The following is a 19,978-nucleotide window of genomic DNA, read 5'->3' as shown; positions in this document are numbered from 1 at the left end:
TTTTTCCTTTTTCTAGATTGTTTGCTTTGATTTTTATATATAAAAAAGTTAGGGTTAAGAGAGAAATAGCAATTTCTAATGTGAGAGCTCCCTTTTTGGCTTGTTTCCAATTTTCCCCTCTTGCTTTCTTTCTTTCTTGTTTCCAAATTGGATTTTATTCCAATCTTAATTTCTTGTCAATCAAGACATGTTATTCTCATTCCACATTGCTTCTTTGGAAGAAAACCTTTTTAAGCAATCATTCATCTTTTCCTTCTTTCCTTCTTTTCATTTTTTATTCTTTTTATTTTTCTTTTAACAAATATGATGTCACCATTGTGACATCATCAAGGTGGGTGCTCAACTCATGCGGGTCAACCATGTGGGCCGCCCACCATGGTGGTTGACCCATATGGGTGAACCCACATGAGCTCCATCTTTGCGGGCTTTAGCCCAATGGGTCATTTCACACGGGTTTCGGGTTTTTCCGTAAAAAAATCAATAAAATCTTTCTAAATTCAACATTCTATATATGGACCCAACCCATTTGACATTTATGGCGCATCCCTCACACATGATCGGACCATCATTTTTTGGGAAATAACTTTTCGGTCCAAAATGCCCCTACTTGACTGTTAGACATCCAAATGCGACCAAAATACCCTCAGATTGGTTCACCCCTAAAGGGAAAAATTAAAAATGGAAAGTCTTTGTGGTCAAACTTCAAAAATAGAAACTTTTAAAATTGGGTACTTTCGGTGAGCTAAACAGAATCATTTGGTATCCCTGAAAATACCCAAAATGCCCTCAACACTTAAAATTTCCAAATTAAGCGAAATTCCTGAGAAATTCTAAATTTAGCAGGTTTTCCAAAATTCAGGAAATCATTCATAATCTCTCAGACATATTTCGGGGATCAAAAGAATTACATAGGAAAAGACAAAATTACCCAAAGGCGCTAGAATTTTGGCGAGACTAGGAAAAACCCTGAGAAATTCTAAAAATAGCAGATTTTCGAAAATTTATGAACGGACTCAAGATTTCTTAGACACAACTTAGGGACCAAATATGATATGTTTGGAAATGTCTAAAATACCCCCGAAGTGCAAGACTTAGAGAAAATCTTGAGAGATCTAAATTTAGCAGGTTTCCCAAAGCTTACGAAATTACTCATAACTCATCAGCCGTACCCTCGAGATGGTTTTGGACATATGAGAAATGATTGAAATATCCATAAGATGATGAAAATGTGGAAGCCCCATGAGTTTCTAAAAATAGCAGCTTTTTCAAAATTTGTAAAATCACTCAAGTTTTCTCAAATATAACTCGGGGGGTCAAACGAGACACATCGGGAATGACCAAAATACCCCTGCAGTGCAAAATAGGCAAAACTGAGGGAAACCCTGAAAATTCTAAAAATAGCAGGTTTTTTCATTTGCTTGGAAACTTGAACTTTCATCTTTCAGAGGCCAAATGAACCCCCTAGAGATCTTCAGGATTGCGAATCAACTTCAAAACTCTCATAATGAAATTAAATCTACCCTAAAATGCATGGATGCCTAATCTAATGCTGAATACGGATATAAAAATTGATGATACTACCGAATCTTTTGTTTTTTAAAGCTTAGCAAAATGGAGGTGTCTACACTACCCCGGAACCACTAGGGAACCACATTTCATACACCAGAACCACTAGGGAACCACATTTTATACCTCGGAACCACTAGGGAGCCACATTTTCTACCCCGGAACCACTAGGGAACCACATTTCATACACCGGAACCACTATGGAACCACATTTTATACCCTGCAACCACTACGAAACCACATTTTATACCTCGGAACCACTAGGGAACCACATTTTCTACCCCGGAACCACTAGGGAACCACATTTCATACACCGGAACCACTTGGGAACCACATTTTATACCCCGCAACCACTACGGAACCACATTTTATACCTCAGAACCACTAGGGAACCACATTTTCTACCATGGAACCACTAGGGAACCACCTTTCATACACCGGAACCACTAGGGAACCACATTTTATACCCCGCAACCATTACGGAACCACATTTTATACCTCGGAACCAATAGGGAACCACATTTTCTACTCCGGAACCACTAGGGAACCACATTTCATACACCGGAACCACTAGGGAACCACATTTTATACCCCGCAACCACTACGAAACCACATTTTATACCTCGGAACTACTAGGGAACCACATTTTCTACCCTAGAACCACTAGGGAACCACATTTCATACACCGGAACCACTATGGAAACACATTTTATACCCTGTAACCACTACGGAACCACATTTATACTTCGGAACCACTGGGGAACCACATTTTCTACCTCGAAACCACTAGGGAACCACATTTTCTACCCCGAAACCACTAGGGAACCACATTTCATACACCGTGTAAGCCCAATGGTTTCCACCTTGGCATTCCCATCTTATTTCGATGATTCCAATACACAAGTGATTTAAAATCACTAATGTGTTTGATTGTCTAAGTTGTAGATCACATTGGTGCTAAGACAACATTGCTTGGATTGAGGCCAAGAAGATCTCATTGGACCACATCATGAAGGCCAAAGACATCGTAGTCCAAGACAAATGAAGACTTGAAGAATCCATTAAAGATCAAAGTCAATTTAGATTGTAAAAGATCCAATCTTAATTTAGATTTTAGAGGCATAAATTAGGTAATCTCACACACCCCTAAAATGTATAAGTGTTTGTACTTGTGGTGTTCCAACGCTTTGGAACCCTCATAACAATCTCAAGTTGGTGTAAAGTTGGAAGCCCAAAAAACAAGAAGTGAAAATCTGCTCAACATAGGCTTCTCGGAGCTCCGAGAGAATTCTCGAAGCTCCGAGCTCGGAACTCCGAGAGAATTCTCGAAGCTCCGAGCTCGGAACTCCAAGACATTCCTTGGAGCTCCGAGAAATGGTCTAGTAGACATTTTCCAACTTCTGTTTGTATTCGCGGAACTCCGAGATTTTTTCTCGTAACTCCGAGAACACTATAACGGTCGGATTTTTAGCCGTTGGGAATTTTCCAGTAATTACAACAATGCCACTGAACGGTCATATTTTGGTTTTCCTATAAATATGGGTATTCCTAACATACCAAACATCAATCCTAACACTCTTAATCTTTACTTGAACATTCAAAGAGTGAATCAAAGCTTATTTATGCCTCTCATCTTCTAAGATTAAGATTTGGATCATAGGCTAAATTTGTACATCTTCTACTTCTTGTAAACCCTTGTGAGGGATTTTTTGTTCTTTCTTTCTTACTCAAAAGAACTTGTATTGGGCGAGTGTTCGGAGAAGCGTAGCCCACTCTCTGTGGTGAAGAGCGCCACCAAGGTTAAAGGCGGTTGGAATTGTAATCGGCATTGATCTTCGCCGAAGTTAAGAAGATCACTAGTGAAGCCATCAACGGGTTTGGTGTGGAGTGGAGTAGGCCTTGCGTTTTGAGGACCGAACCACTTTAAATCTCGGGTGCACTCTCTCTTAAACTCTTGCTCTTTATTTGCATTTGCACCTTTAGATTTAACTTGTGTGCTTGAATTTCATCTTGATCTCTTAATCTTCTAAATTTGGGTTTGAGTTTTAAAAAGGTTAAAACTTGTTAGCAACCTAAATTTCACCTCCTCATTTGTTGCCAATTCGGGACCACCCTTGGATTTTCACTTGGTATCAGAGCAAAGGCTCTTAAAAGATAAATCTTTTCTATAAATCTTTGGTAAATTTTTCTTTAAAAATTTCAAACAAGGGAAAGATCATAAGATCTTTGGCAACTTTCTATTTTTTGTGAGATGGCAAATTCAAATGGAACCGGACTTCCGGAGGGCCATTCCACAACTAGACCTCCCTTCTTTGATGGGTCCAACTATGGACATTGGAAGACAAGGATGCGCATCTATCTTCTTTCGATAGATGTGGAACTTTGGCACATTGTTGAAAATGGATACATGTTGCCTTCCAAACCATTTGAAGAATGGAATGTCGTAGAGAAAAGGCATGCAAATTTAAATTACAAAGCTATAAATTCTTTGTTTTGCGCCCTATCTACGGAGGAGTTTAATCGAGTTTCTCTTTTTGATTCCGCCAAGGTTATTTGGGATACACTTGCCGTTACCCATGAGGGAACATCTCAAGTTAAGGATTCCAAAATAAACTTGTTAAAGAGCAAATATGAAATGTTTAGAATGAGTCAAAATGAAAGCATTTCCGAAATGTATACCCGTTTTTTTAAAATTTCTAATGAACTAGCTAATCTTGGTAAATCTTATCCTACTGATGAGCTTGTGAGTAAGTTGCTTAGGTCACTTCCTCCACATTAGGATCCAAAAGTCACTGCCATACAAGAATCAAAGGATCTCAAGGCGCTAACTATGGAAGAGCTCGTAGGATCTCTCATCACCCATGAGATGCTCCTCACTAGCCGATAAGAGGAGAAGAAGCCAAAAGATAAGGAAAAAAGAAAGCCGATCTCTAGCTCTAAAAGTCTCCAAGATAAAAGCGGACTCATCATCTTCAAGTGAGGCGGATAGTGATAAAGAAGAAGCTTTAAGAAAATTTAAAAGCTTATGGAGAAAAAAGCATAAGAAGGATAAAAAGAAGAAGAAAGTGAAGTTGAGGAAGCTATAAGGTGTTACAATTGTAAGAAGACCGGACACAAAAGACCGGATTGTCCACTTCTCAAGTCATCTTCCTCAAAATACAAGGGAAAGAAGGATTGGAAGAAGCATAAGGCTCTTGCCGACGGTTGGGATGCGTTAAGCACGTCGGGCAAGAGTTCAAGAGAAGGGGAAGATAAAAAAGATGATCTTTGCCTCATGGCATTCTCCCATGAAGTTGAGGTAAATTCTAACCCCTCTTGTTATTCATCAAGTAGTGATAGTGAAAAAATATCCTATGATGAATTATGCTCAACCTTGCATTCTCAAATTTCTAAAAATAAAGTTCAAAAGAAATCTATTTCAAAATTAGAAAATGAACTTAATTTTTTGAGAAATGAATCTTCTTCCAAATCTCAAGTTCAATTTGAAAATTTTAAACTTGAAATTGAAACCCTTAAGGGTATGTTGGATGAGAAATCTTGTCAATTAGCACAATTTCAAAATATGGCAAGCTCTTCCAAATCTTATGAATATGAATTTAATGATTCTTTAAATCAAATAACACATCTTCATAAGATTAAGATTATGTCTCCATGGATTCCTAAATGGAGATAAAATAATTGACATAATCTTAAAGAAAGTTAGTCAAAGACCTAATCATGCACATTACGATAGAACTAGTTTATCTAACCCTCATGTTAGATGCCATTATTGTGGAATTAATGGTCATTACCAATTCCAATGTGCATCTAAGATTAGGGATTATGGTGGAACCAAGAAATCTTGGGTTCCCAAAACCCCCATATGATTTTCATCATATGTGCTTAGATTAAGGGCTTGCTCTAAAATTGAATATCTTTCTATGGATAATTAAAATATCCCCTCTTATGTTGAATAAAAATTCTAAATAGGGGGAGTTCTAGGTTTGTCTTTTTCCTTGAAAAAGGGGGAGCCTTAAATTGAATATTTCATCCATTTGTTTCTCTTTTACCCCAATCTTTTTTATTGATGCCAAAGGGGGAGAGAATTCTAGTGTAAGGAAAATATGTATGCTTTTATTGGAAAATCTCCTGTGCTTGTCATCATAAAAAAGGGGGAGATTGTAAGCCCATTGGTTTCCACCTTGGCATTCCCATCTTATTTTGATGATTCCAATACACAAGTGATTTAAAATCACTAATGTGTTTGATTGTCTAAGTTGTAGATCACATTGGTGCTAAGACAACATTGCTTAGATTGATGCCAAAAAGATCTCATTGGACCACATCATGAAGGCCAAAGACATCGTAGTCCAAGACAAATGAAGACTTGAAGAATCCATTGAAGATCAAAGTCAATTTAGATTGTAAAAGATCCAATCTTAACTTACATTTTAGAGGCATAAATTAACTAATCTCACACACCCCTAAAATGTATAAGTGTTTGTACTTGTGGTGTTCCAACACTTTGGAACCCTCATAACAATCCCAAGTTGGTGTAAAGTTGGAAGCCCAAAAAACAAGAAGCGAAAATCTGCTCAACATAGGCTTCTCGGAACTCCAAGAGAATTCTCGGAGCTCCGAGCTCGGAACTCCGAGACATTCCTCGGAGCTCCGAGAAATGATCCAGTAGACATTTTCCAACTTCTGTTTGTATTCCCGGAACTCCGAGATTTTTTCTCTGAACTCGGAGAACACTATAACGGTCGGATTTTTAGCCGTTGGGAATTTTCCAGTAATTACAACAATGCCACTGAACGGTCATATTTTGGTTTTCCTATAAATATGTGTATTCCTAACATACCAAAACATCAATCCTAACACTCTTAAACTTTACTTGAACATTCAAAGAGTGAATCAAAGCTTATTTATGCCTCTCATCTTCTAAGATTAGGATTTGGATCATAGGCTAAATTTGTACATCTTCTACTTCTTGTAAACCCTTGTGAGGGATTTTTTGTTCTTTCTTTCTTACTCAAAAGAACTTGTATTGGGCGAGTGTTCGGAGAAGCGTAGCCCACTCTCCGTGGTGAAGATCGCCACCAAGGTTAAAAGCGGTTGGAATTGTAATCGGCATTGATCTTCGCCGAAGTTAAGAAGATCACTAGTGAAGCCATCAACGGGTTTGGTAGGTGGAGTGGAGTAGGCCTCGCGTTTTGAGGACCGAACCACTTTAAATCTCGGGTGCACTCTCTCTTAAACTCTTGCTCTTTCTTTGCATTTGCACCTTTAGATTTAACTTCTGTGCTTGAATTTCAGCTTTATCTCTTAATCTTCTAAATTTGGGTTTGAGTTTTAAAAAGGTTAAAACTTGTTAGCAACCTAAATTTCACCTCCTCATTTGTTGCCAATTCGGGACCACCCTTGGATTTTCACAACGGAACCACTAGGGAACCACATTTTATACCCCGCAACCACTACGGAACCACATTTTATACCTCGGAACCACTAGGGAACCACATTTTCTACCCCGGAACCACTAGGGAACCACATTTCATACACCGGAACCACTAGGGAACCACATTTTATACCCCGCAACCACTACGGAACCACATTTTATACCTCGGAACCACTAGGAAACCACATTTTCTACCCCGGAACCACTAAGAAACCACATTTCATACACCGGAACCACTAGGGAACCACATTTTATACCCCGCAACCACTGCGGAACCACATTTTAAACCTCAGAACCAATAGGGAACCACATTTTCTACCCCGGAACCACTAGGGAATCACATTTCATACACCGGAACCACTAGGGAACCACATTTTATACCCCGCAACTACTACGGAACCACATTTTATACCTCGGAACTACTAGGGAACCACATTTTCTACCCCGGAACCACTAGGGAACCACATTTCATACACCGGAACCACTATGGAACCACATTTTATACCCCGAAACTACTACAGAACCACATTTTATAACCCGAAACCACTAGGGAACCACATTTTCTACCCCGAAACCACTAGGGAACCACATTTCATACACTGGAACCACTAGGGAACCACATTTTATACCCCACAACCACTACGGAACCACATTTTATACCTTAGAACCACTAGGGACCACATTTTCTACCCTCGAACCACTAGGGAACCACATTTCATACACCGGAACCACTAGGGAACCACATTTTATACCCCGCAACCACTACGGAACCATATTTTATACCTCGGTAGTACTAAGGAACCACATTTTATACCCCGCAACCACTACAGAACCACATTTTATACCTCGGAACCAGTAGGGAACCACATTTTCTACCACGGAACCACTAGGGAACCACATTTCATAAACCGGAACCACTAAGGAACAACATTTTATACCCCGCAACCACTATGGAACCACATTTTATACCTCGGAACCACTAGGGAGCCACATTTTCTACCCTGAAACCACTAGGGAACCACATTTATTACCCCGGGACCACTCGAGAACCACATTTCATACCCCGGAACCAGTAGGGAACCACATTTTCTACCCCCAACCACTACATAACCACATTTTATACCTCTTAACCACAAGGGAAACACATTTTATACCTCGGATCCACTACGGAACCATATTTTTTATACACCGGAACCAGTCGGGAATGACATCTTATCTTATACCCCGGAACCACTTGAAACCACATTTTATACGCCGGAACCACTAGGGCACCACATTTCATACCCCGGAACCACTAGGGAATCATATTTTATACCCCGCAACCACTACGGAACCATATTTTCTACCTCGGAACCACTAGGGAACCACATTTTCTACCCCAGAACCACTAGGGAACCACATTTCATACACCGGAACCACTAGGGAACCACATTTTATACCCCGCAACCACTACGGAACCACATTTTATACCTCGGAACCACTAGGGAACCACATTTTCTACCACGGAACCACTACGGAACCACATTTCATACACCGGAACCACTAGGGAACCACATTTTATACCCCGCAACCACTACGGAACCACATTTTATACCTCGGAACCACTAGGGAACCACATTTTCTACCACGGAACTACTAAGGAACCACATTTCATAAACCGGAACCACTACGGAACCACATTTTATACCCCGTAACCACTATGAAACCACATTTTATACCTCGGAACCACTAGGGAACCACATTTTCTACCCCAGAACCACTAGGGAACCACATTTATTACCCCGGGACCACTCGAGAACCACATTTCATACCCCGGAACCAGTAGGGAACCACATTTTCTACCTCACAACCACTACGGAACCACATTTTATACCTCGTAACCACTAAGAAAACACATTTTATACCTCAGAACCACTACGGAACCACATTTTTTATACATCGGAACCACTAGGGAACCACATCTTATACCCCGGAAGCACTTGAAAACCACATTTTATACGCCGGAACCACTACGGCACCACATTTCAAACCCCATAACCACTAAGGAACCATATTTTATACCCCGCAACCACTACGGAACCACATTTTATACTTCGGAACCACTAGGGAACCACATTTTCTACCCCAGAACCACTAGGGAACCACATTTCATACACCGGAACCACTAGGGAACCACATTTTATACCCTGCAACCACTACGGAACCACATTTTATACCTCGGAACCACTAGGGAACCACATTTTCTACCACAAAACCACTAGGGAACCACATTTCGTACACCGGGACCACTAGGGAACCACATTTAATACCCCGCAACCACTACGGAACCACATTTTATACCTCGGAACCACTAGGGAACCACATTTTCTACCATGGAACCACTAGGGAACCACATTTCATAAACTGGAACCACTACGGAACCACTTTTTATACCCCGCAACCACTATGGAACCACATTTTATACCTCGAAACCACTAGGGAACCACATTTTCTACCCCGGAACCTCTAGGGAACCACATTTATTACCCCAGGATCACTCGGGAACCACATTTCATACCCCGGAACCAGTAGGGAACCACATTTTCTACCTCACAACCACTACGGAACCACATTTTATACCTCGTAACTACTTGGGAACCACATTTTATACGTCGGACCCACTAGGGAACCACATTTCATACCCTACAACCACTAGGTAACCACATTTTATACCCCTTAACTTAGTACAGAACAACATTTTATACTCCGAAACCACTTGGGAACCACATTTTATACGCCGGAACTGCTACGGAACCACTTGGGAACCACATTTTATACGCCGGAACTACTACGGAACCACATTTCATACCCCGGAACCACTACGAAACCATATTTTATACCGCTGAACCATATTTTATACCTCGAAACCACTAGGGAACCACATTTTATACCCCAGAACCACTAGGGAACCACATTTTATACCCCAGAACCACTAGGAAACAACATTTTCTACCCTACAACCACTTGGGAACCACATTTTATACACCGGACCCACTAGGGAACCACATTTCATACCCTACAACCACTAGGGAACCACATTTTATACCCCTTAACTTAGTACAGAACAAGATTTTATACTCTGGAACCACTTGGGAACCACATTTTATACGCCGGAACCACTACGGAACCACATTTCATACCCCGGAACCACTACAAAACCATATTTTATACCCTTGAACCACATTTTATAACTCGGAACCACTAGGGAACCACATTTTATACCCCGCAACCACTACGGAACCATATTTCATACCTCGTAACCACTAGGGAACCACATTTTATACCCTGGAACCACTACGGAACCACATTTTCAACCCCGGAACTACTTGGGAACCACATTTTATACGCCGGAACCACTAGAGAACCACATTTCATACCCCAGAACCACTAGGGAACCACATTTTATACCATTGAACCTAGTACGGAACCAAATTTTATACCTCCCAATCACTGAGGAACCACATTTTATACGCTGGAACCAGTACGGAGCGACATTTTCTACCCCGGAACCAGTATGAACCAAATTGGGTAGAAACAAGTAATGGTCTTTTTCCAACAGAGAAAATGATGGTTCTAACTTTCTTTTAAAAACCAAGAAAACAATGGAAACCATTATACAACCAACATAGAACAACTTGGGTAATTTCTCTCTTTTTTTCAACACAAAACAATGAAAACCTTCATAAAATGTTAAAACCCAACAAAACTGAAAACATTCATAAAATGTTAAAACTCAACAAAATATGAAAACGTTCATAAACTGTTAAACCCTATTGAAGTAGAGGAGCATGGACCTACTTGGAGCTATGTTTATCACCGAAGTTCAAATTTCTAACAAGTAATGGTGTTTTTTTTTAACAAAATACAATGGGATTGGAGCTTCCAAAGGATGGGAATGGCTGCACTGGTGTTTTTCACCTTGGCTGGGTGAGGAAGAAGAAAGGAAAACGTGGGGATTAGAGCATAAGAAATGGTGGGAAAATGAAAGTGGGGGTATATTTGTCCTAAAACTCATACTCTTTCACCTGACAGCCCTTTTTTACAATATTTAAATATCTACCTTTTATTCACAATTTTGCATAATCTTTGCATTTTTTTTAATCATTTCCCCCTTTCTTGTTTTTCAAAAGATTAAAACTGAATTTATGAAAATTGGAATCCTGTTGCTCTCTCTCTCTCTCCTCGAAATGATGAGAATTTTATTAATCAGTGAACGGATAAACGCCCGAGATAAAGATGGTCAGAGCAATACGAGAAGAAACAAAAAATGAAAAGGAACAATGAACTTGAATGATCACGGAGAAACCTCATCAAATATCTCCACACTCGTCCTAGTAATGCCAAAGTGGGCCCAGCAATCCACCTTTCTATTAACTGATCTCTGAACGTGCTGAAAGCAAACCGGTAACCCCTCCATACGATCACAAATCTCATCAACCAAAGATGCAAATCTCCTATGGTGAGATCAGCTACCGTCTATCCGCCCAAATAACATAAAGGGAATCTCCTTTAAATAAGTCTGCACAACACCCTATTATCAATGAGATTGTCCAATTCCTTGCAGCCACTGCTCTCACTTCCTCCTTATTAGAGTCCTTAGTTCCGATGGGTCCCATTTGCAAGTAAGATTAAATAAAAGTAACATTTTTAAAAATAGTTGAAAAAGTAAATTCAGTTGTACTTAATGACATGGATCCAATCAAGAGCCCTTTTCCGTCTCTTTATTGCATCTATCATTCCTCAAAATCTTTTGGTAGGTAAGCTAGGATTGAAACTCTGACCTCCAAAAGTTGAAAAATAAAGACTTGGCCATTGAGCTAGAGGCATAGTTCAAATAGCCTAGAATTTTCAACAGACTACTCTTGATCATGGTTTTAAATTTTGATGATCATGGTTTTAAATTTCGACCGGATTTCGGTGGAGACCGGCACCGAAATGGGTAAAAACTGAAACGGTCATTTATTTCGACCGAAATTTCGGTTTTTCCGAAATTTGACCCAAAAAATCTTTTTTTTAATATTAATTTAATATTTCACCTAAATTTAATATTAAATAAAATATTAGTTTCAGGTTTGGTACCAGATTTCGACCGAAATTTTGAAATTTCAAGTCCGAAACCGGTACCAAAACCGAAATTTTAAACCTTGCTCTTGATGAGTCATAGTTCAAATTTAAACCATGCTGTAGTTTCAAGTGCTAATAATTTGCTAAGATAGGTCATAAGTTCTCTAATGAAATCCGAACTTTGTTTTGAAAACAAAATCGGACAAAGATAACCACATTTGAAACAAAGTTTAGTAACCCAGATGGATTTTGACAAAATTAATAATTGATCTTACATTATCTTTAACTCATAGGAACTTGTTATTGATCACTAATCTCTTCCCATTATTTAATGAGGGCCATTAATTGAAAGTGGTGGGGGCTTTCGGTTCTTAATGGGGTTACTTTTAGGGATCTTGACATGTTTTAGTGTAAAACATAACCTATTACATACTTGTTGGGATTAGTGTATGCAGTAATACAAGGAATATTGAGAAGAATTAGATAGCATAATCATGGCCTCTGAAAGGAGAAAAAGATCCACTCATATTGGGACAGTATGCATCCACATCCCCAAAGCATAGATTCTACTTTCTTTTTGCCCTTGTTTAATATTAGAGATGACTCCATTGCCTTTTCAACTTCCCCTACTTTCAAGTTTTATAGTGTGTGTTGGTACCAGATCTCAAGATGAAGAAAAAAATTCACTAAATACATTGTATGTTTCAGACCATGTGAGGCTGGAGAGAAATGGGTTCATTCTTGTTTTGTTCAATGGAAAAGGATGGGCAGCTTTGTCTACTTACTATAGATTTTTTGCATTCAAACCATGCTCACAAGTTTTTTTTTTTTTTTTCTTTCTTTTTTGAGGGCTTGGGTCCTACTAATCATTTTTGCTACTCCCATGCCTGACTACTTGGTTCTGGCTCTAGTGTACACCATTAAAGCCATATTTCTTACACTAGCTAGAGATTTTTTGTCCAAATGTGATTCAAGACAAGCTTTATAATGCAAAGAAAACAAATTGATGGTAATTGATTTTGTATGTATGTGAACTGTGAAGACATGTGAAAGGGTCTGCTTTGACAGCTAGCCGAATCCAGCGAATTGTGGCCAATGTCTATTGGAAGAAAATGTCCAGCCGAAATTGGCGCTAGTCCAATTTCACAGCATACCTACCGCATAATTCATCAAAATCTTAAACATGTTTGTTTCATGTGTGAGAACCCTCCTTAATTCTACATGAAAAATCATCAAATGTGCCATTCAATGATCTAGCACCTAGTCAAACTACAGTTTAAAAACTCTGAGTAAATCATTGACTGCTTGCATCAACTCAATTATACTTAAGCTGAATTCTTGTCTGAGTGTTTTGTCTCACCAAATCAATCAAAAACTTGTGTGAAATGAAATTATTATAAATGACCAAAATACTCCTAAAACTTAGCTTAAAAAAAAACATGAGATTATGAAAAGAGAAGTAGAATTTGTGTGCAATGGCACCATGATTCCTTCATCAGATGAAATTATAAAAAAAAATTCCAAGATTAGGTTACAAGCAACTACAAGTGCAAAAGAGTCAATTAAATGTATTATCTTAAGCATTTCGAAATTAAATTTTAATTTTTAATTTACGATCAACTTATAAGTTAATTCGAAAAATGTGTTTGAGTAAGTGTGAATGACTCAATGTCACAAAATATCCATACAGCCTCTACTCTTCTGAGCTTACTTATGAAAAATCACTCCCCTCTATATAATCATTTGTTATGACAATATGACCCACACTGCATCTGGGTTAAGAACTTACTGAACCCATACAACATACCCAAGAGTAGAACTAGAAAATCCTATTTCAATAATGATGATTAGTGAGATTTCAAAAGGTAAAAGAGAGATTTAGAGGTGGGCATGCTTTTGGAATGAGAGAAATAGGTCTCTTTTTAAAATGAATTCTTTTCACTCAAAAGGAAAGGAAAAAACAACAACCCCATGTGGGTATGTGACTAAAATACTCACAACATAGAGGAATAAGCGTTTACATGTCATGTTTTACTTGGAAAATGATATCCAATGTTCTCCTTAATTAAAAGGACAGGTTATGTAATGACACAGTAAAATATAGAGTTCGGTTACTCATTCAAAGGACAAAAATTCCTTGTAACTCGGGATTATTAATAGGGGTGTTCATTATTTGGTTATAACCGAAGAACCGAACCGAATTATTTTGGTCGGTTTGGTTTAGTTTTTTTCATTTTCGGTTCGGTTTCAGTTTTTTTTTTGTTGGAAATTCGGTTATTCGGATTCGGTTTTGGTCATCTCAAAAACAATTATTGTTTCAAAAAAAGTGCTATATGGGCACTCCGTAGGATGATCAAAACCGTCCATTTGATTGATCACAACTTAATTAGGTTGTGCTCAAAAAATCATTTCGATAGGATGATCGTGGCCCTCCGATCCAAACCGAGATTTTGCTTTTTTCCCTCTTTTTCTCCCACTATAACCAAATAACCGAATTTTTAATCGGTTCGGTTTTTAGAAATTTCGGTTCGGTTTTGGTTATCGAAATTTGATAACCGAAATTATTTCGGTTATCAAATTCGGTCTATTCAATTCGGTTGTAACCAAACGAACACCCTTAATTATTAAGCTCTTGTACACATGACAAGATTCTTACGGCATGTGAAGAGAGAGGTCTATTCGGTTCGGTTACAACCAAGCAAACACCCCTAATTATTAAGCTCTTGTACACAACACAAGATTCTTACGGTATGTGAAGAGAGAGAGAGAGAGAGAGAGAGAGAGAGAGAGATCCAATTTCTTAAACAATTGTTCCTTTCATCATATAAAGACTCCTTTTGTTAAAAAATGAAGAAAAAGATAGAAAGGGAGGTTAAAATGCTTCAATCTTTGGGGAAAAGAGAAAGAAGAGGTGGGTAAATGGGGTTGGAAATATTATTTCCCTATAATTGTTTATAGGGTATGAGAGAGTTTGGCCCACCCACGTGATGTGACTATGATTCAAATCCTTCATCCAAGGGCCCCTCACTTGTATATGACATTACATGAAAATGTTCAAATTGTTTGATGATACAACTTTATATAGATCGTTGATTGCTTTCTCCCATTGATCAGACAATGAGGGCCATTTGATGAGTATAATTTTTAGCTACGCCATCCCCAATTGACCCCTACCAAATGGAGGGTTGTCTTCATGTGGGGTGGGCTCTGAATTATTCTTCTCACATCGAGGCTTTGAATTTTTTTCACTTCAATTTGAAATAAAATCTGCTCCTCGGATTCCATTTTTTTAGACCCTCTTTTCTTTCGTTTTTTCCTTAAGCGGTTCCCGCTTTGGTAGTAACGATTTAGCTGGCAAATGGCTTGGAAAAGGATAGCATTCCCTCAACCCTAACCCGACCCAACCCGAGCCTCAAGTTGAGGATGGTCAACCCAAACCCACCCGCCTCTAAATTTCTCAATCCTAGCCCAACCCATCTCACCCAAAATTGGTCGGGTTGTTTCAGGTTCACCTTGGGTGAAATAGGAAACTACAATAACCCAAAGAAAATCAAGATAAAATTATTGGATGGAGGTCGGGTTGCTAAGGCCATAATCCTAACCCAACCTGAATTTAAATCGGGTTAGCTTTTCCCAACCCTAACCCAACCCAACTCCAGAAAATGCCAACCCTACCCGAGCCAAAATCGGGTTGGCTCACATCCATCAGGTTGAGGTTCAGGTTGAGTCCGACCCAAGTTCACCCCAATTGAGTGTTAACTCACATCCATTCCACCGTGGAACCTTATGCATGCCCCAACTTTTTCTAGCGCTGAATAGATTAGAAGGGTATCTCACACGTGACTAAGTGTACTTTTGCTATGAGTGACAAATGCCGGAACAATCCCACCATTATTTATTTCTTTACCCTTTTTACCCCTCCCTTGCGAGGGTAGAAAAGGAAATGAGAAAGAGAAGAGAAACCTACCGTCAAATCACAAGGGGGCGGTTTTGTAGAATTTTTTCCCAGTGGTTTCTCCACCAAAAACCAGAGTGACTGTGAAGTCTGTGAGAGAAAGAGAGAGGAGTGTGAGTAACAAAAGTGAGGGGGGTGCTAAGAGAGGGCCAAGTTGAAGAAAAATCTTCTCTAGCAGTGAGACCAGTTAAGAGGGTTTTATATATTTTTGGGGGCGTGGGTGGATGGGCTTATCGTTAACTATGGTGGCGCAGGTTAGCAGTATGAGGAGGGTTCTGATGGTATTTCTCGCATTGATGATGGTCTTATCGTGCGCCGTGGGGATTCCCATTTCACGGCAGAGGCTGGAGGTTCAAAAGCATCTCAATCGGTTGAATAAACCACCTGTTATGAGCATTCAGGTTCTTTGTTTTCTTCTATTTTTTCCTTTTTTTTTTTTTTAAAGCGTTTAGCTAGACCTGTTTCTGGAGATTTTGTGTCTCTTTTGTGGGTTTTCGTTTCTGTGAAATGGGTTCTCTCTCAACCTTTCAGATGTTGTTGGTATCTCTGTATTTTCAAAGAATTTCTTTCTTTTTCTTGTGTTCTTACAAAAAAAGAAAAGAAAAAGAGTGTGTGGGTATTTTTCATAGTGAAAAAGTTTCTTTTTTTATTCTCTCTTGGTGGTAAAACAGAGCCCAGATGGGGATATAATCGACTGTGTTCATGTCTCTCATCAACCTGCTTTTGATCACCCATATCTCAAGAATCACACAATTCAGGTCTGCTTCACATTTTGGTTTTGATGCTAGGTGTTTTTGCCTAGTTGGTTGTTGTTGTTTTTTTTTTTGCTGATTTTTTTAAAACTTTTTTCATTTTTTCAGTTGAGGCCTACTTTTCACCCAGAAGGGCTTTTAGGTGAAAGCAAGGATAGTGAAAAATCCAATACCATTTCTCAACTGTGGCATCTGAATGGAAAGTGTCCTGAAAACACCATACCCATCAGAAGAACAAAAAAAGATGATATTCTAAGAGCAAGCTCAGTCAAAAGATATGGAAAGAAGAAGCAAAGAAGCATCCCTCAACCCAGGTCTACTGACCCTAATCTGATTAATGAAAATGGTCATCAGGTAAAAAAAAACTAAATAGAATGCACTCTTTTAGTTGTTTTTCTTTAATGGTTGTTGGGTTTTTAATCTGTCACTTGTTTTGGCCTTTTTTGAGTAGCATGCCATTGCTTATGTGGAAGGGGATAAGTTCTATGGGGCAAAAGCAACCATAAATGTGTGGCAACCAAAAATTCAGCAGCCTAATGAGTTCAGCTTGTCTCAGATTTGGATCTTGGGGGGTTCTTTTGGTGAAGATCTCAACAGCATTGAGGCTGGTTGGCAGGTATTAATGTGAAATCCAAAGAGGAAAAATAAAAAGAACACCCCATCTTTACCTTTCATCTCTTTTCTTATCCTTTCTCTTCCTCTTTTCAAATGTAAAAACAGGTCAGCCCAGATCTGTATGGAGATAGCAACACAAGACTTTTCACATACTGGACTGTAAGTTGATAAGTCTTTTGTCCTTCCTTTGCCACCCATGTGATGGTTTTGCATTTTATTTGTAAGATTTTATTTGGGGATATGACATCAGCACAACCATGCTTTACTAATTGCACAAACCCACCTTGTTTTTTCTTTTTCCTTTTTTAATTGTTTGTAAGAACCTTTTGGGAACTGTAATAACCCGTGACAGCTCTTTAAATAATAAAAGACAAGATAAGTTAGTGCAATTATCAAAACATGGTTGTGCTGATATCATTCCCTTTATTTGTAAGAGCTGTCTCCCAAATGACATGGGTTCTTTGGATTTTTTTTTGTCTTTCTAATGTTCTTTAAGTCATTGTCTTGTATGATTTTCTTAATTGTCTATTCCATTCCATTTCTTTTCTTTCCCTAGTTTGTCCTATTGACATGGACTTTCTCTTTGTGTGTTTTTCTTTCTCCATGTGAAATTACAGAGTGATGCTTATCAAGCCACAGGCTGCTACAACCTCCTCTGTTCAGGTTTCATTCAAACCAACAGTGAAATAGCAATGGGTGCCAGCATTTCCCCTATTTCTGGCTATAGTGGCTCCCAATATGATATCAGTATCCTTGTCTGGAAGGTAAAAAACAAAAAGTATCCTGATAAGAAAAAAGAAGACAAAGACCATGGAAAACATTAAAAAGAGGCTTTGAATCTCTGCCACCTGTTTTGATTTATGTATTTTCTCCAATTTCCTTAGTATAATTTTTTTTGGGTTTCTTTGGCAGGAACCCACAGAGGGGAACTGGTGGATGCAATTTGGGAATGGCTATGTGTTGGGTTATTGGCCTTCCTTCTTGTTCTCTTACTTGGCTGATAGTGCTACCATGATTGAGTGGGGAGGAGAGGTTGTGAACTCAGAACCTGATGGAGAGCACACATCTACTGAGATGGGTAGTGGCCATTTCCCTGAAGAAGGGTTTGGCAAATCAAGCTACTTCAGGAATATTCAAGTTGTTGATGCATCCAATAATCTAAGGAGCCCAAAAGGGGTTGGTACTTTCACAGAGCAGTCCAACTGTTATGATGTGCAAAATGGTAATAATGGTGATTGGGGTACTTACTTTTACTATGGTGGGCCTGGAAAAAACTCTAATTGTCAATAGAAAATCCTAATCCCTCTCTTTCCTCTCTCTCTCTCTACTCTCTTGTAAACCTAAACCTATAATTCAATGTAACCTAAGTTTTATCCTTTCCTTTTCTTTTTTATACATCCTTTTTTCACTCTTAGAAAGTAGTATCATGTGCATGCTCTCTTAATTCTCCTTTATAAGTTTTGACTTAACAACTGCTATGATGTGCAAAATGGTAATAATGGTGATTGGGATAATTACTTTTACTATGGTGGGCCTGGAAAAAACTCTAATTGTCAATAGAAAATCATAATTCCTCTCTCTCTCTCTCTCTCTCTCTCTCTCTCTACTCTCTTTTAAATCTATCTTTCAATGTAACCGAAGTTTTATCTTTTCCTTTTTTTTTATACATCCTTCTTTCACTCTTAGAAAGTAGTATCATGTGCATGCTCTCTTAATTATCCTTTATAAGTTTTGACTTGATGTTTTTTACTTGCTCCCCACATAAACAGTCCTTGTCTACTATGTAACCTAAGTGTGTCTGCTCCCTTCTTGGGGTGATTTGTTGAGCTATTAATGGACGGATGAGATTTCAGTGTCGGTTATCTTGTTGAGCATATGGATCTTGATCTTGCTATTGGTTGTATTATTAGTTGTATGGGGCTTGGAATAATGCGAGCAAGCAAAGAGGATCTGCCAAAAAAGGAGAAATCTTCTTAACAGAGGGAAAGAGAAATACCTTTTTAACAGTAGATGGTGAATTGGACGGTGAGGATGATAAGGACCAATATGTGAATGAAAAAATTATTTAGTGTAGAGGTGCAGGTTAGTAGGTGAGACATTAATTTGAATGTTCCACCTCCTTTAAGTACACCACTTCAACAGTTCCACCTACCTTTTCGTGAGCATTAAGTTGCTAATTTCCCATTAGATCTTTAAAGATTCATCTCATTACTTCCTTTCTGTTTCAATCTGAACCCATAAAAAAGGCTTTAGACATGGTTTGTGGGAAGACTTGAATGAGATGTCCTTGTAGAATTATTGTATTTATTTGTTTGAATCATTTGCTCTCCCAAGCTTTCTTACCAAAGAAAAAAGGATCAGGTAAACTTGTGGTGGATAAATCGAGGCCTGATCCTCGTAGCTAGACCTGGCAAACGGGTGGGCCGGGCCGGGTCAACCCGCGGGTCATGCGGGTGCGGGTCAACGGGTCGGGTTATCAAATGACCCGCATTTTTGCGGGTCAGAAATCTTGTGACCCGCACGGCCCGCGGGTGGGCCGGGTCAACCCGCGGG

The 19,978-nt window shown here is 38.9% G+C and overlaps 1 protein-coding gene across 1 annotated transcript; it reads left to right on the top strand.

Annotated features, from left to right (window-relative positions):
• The first annotated feature begins 16,061 nt into the window (after positions 1 to 16,061).
• Positions 16,062 to 18,843, top strand: LOC143845992 (protein neprosin-like). Its single transcript, XM_077354394.1, has 7 exons — positions 16,062 to 16,459; positions 16,730 to 16,816; positions 16,919 to 17,164; positions 17,262 to 17,426; positions 17,531 to 17,584; positions 18,043 to 18,189; positions 18,338 to 18,843. The coding sequence occupies exons 1-7, from the start codon at positions 16,283 to 16,285 to the stop codon at positions 18,713 to 18,715; spliced, it is 1,254 nt and encodes a 417-aa protein (XP_077210509.1). The 5' UTR covers positions 16,062 to 16,282; the 3' UTR covers positions 18,716 to 18,843.
• Positions 18,844 to 19,978: the final 1,135 nt, after the last annotated feature.

Source organism: Tasmannia lanceolata, unplaced genomic scaffold, assembly GCF_043159265.1.
Source record: "Tasmannia lanceolata isolate RefF3 unplaced genomic scaffold, GAP_Taslan_0.1 ptg000015l, whole genome shotgun sequence".
NCBI classification, from domain to species: Eukaryota; Viridiplantae; Streptophyta; class Magnoliopsida; order Canellales; family Winteraceae; genus Tasmannia; species Tasmannia lanceolata.
Note: the sequence above shows the minus strand (reverse complement) of the source record. Positions and strands in the feature narration are given on the sequence as shown.

Bases quoted from the DNA above. Each gene is read 5' to 3' on its own strand.
- LOC143845992 (XM_077354394.1), top strand. From the start codon at position 16,283: ATGGGCTTATCGTTAACTATGGTGGCGCAGGTTAGCAGTATGAGGAGG. The intron at 16,817-16,918 runs GTCTGCTTCACA...TCATTTTTTCAG, and splicing joins TCAAGAATCACACAATTCAG to TTGAGGCCTACTTTTCACCC. The intron at 17,585-18,042 runs GTAAGTTGATAA...GTGAAATTACAG, and splicing joins GACTTTTCACATACTGGACT to AGTGATGCTTATCAAGCCAC.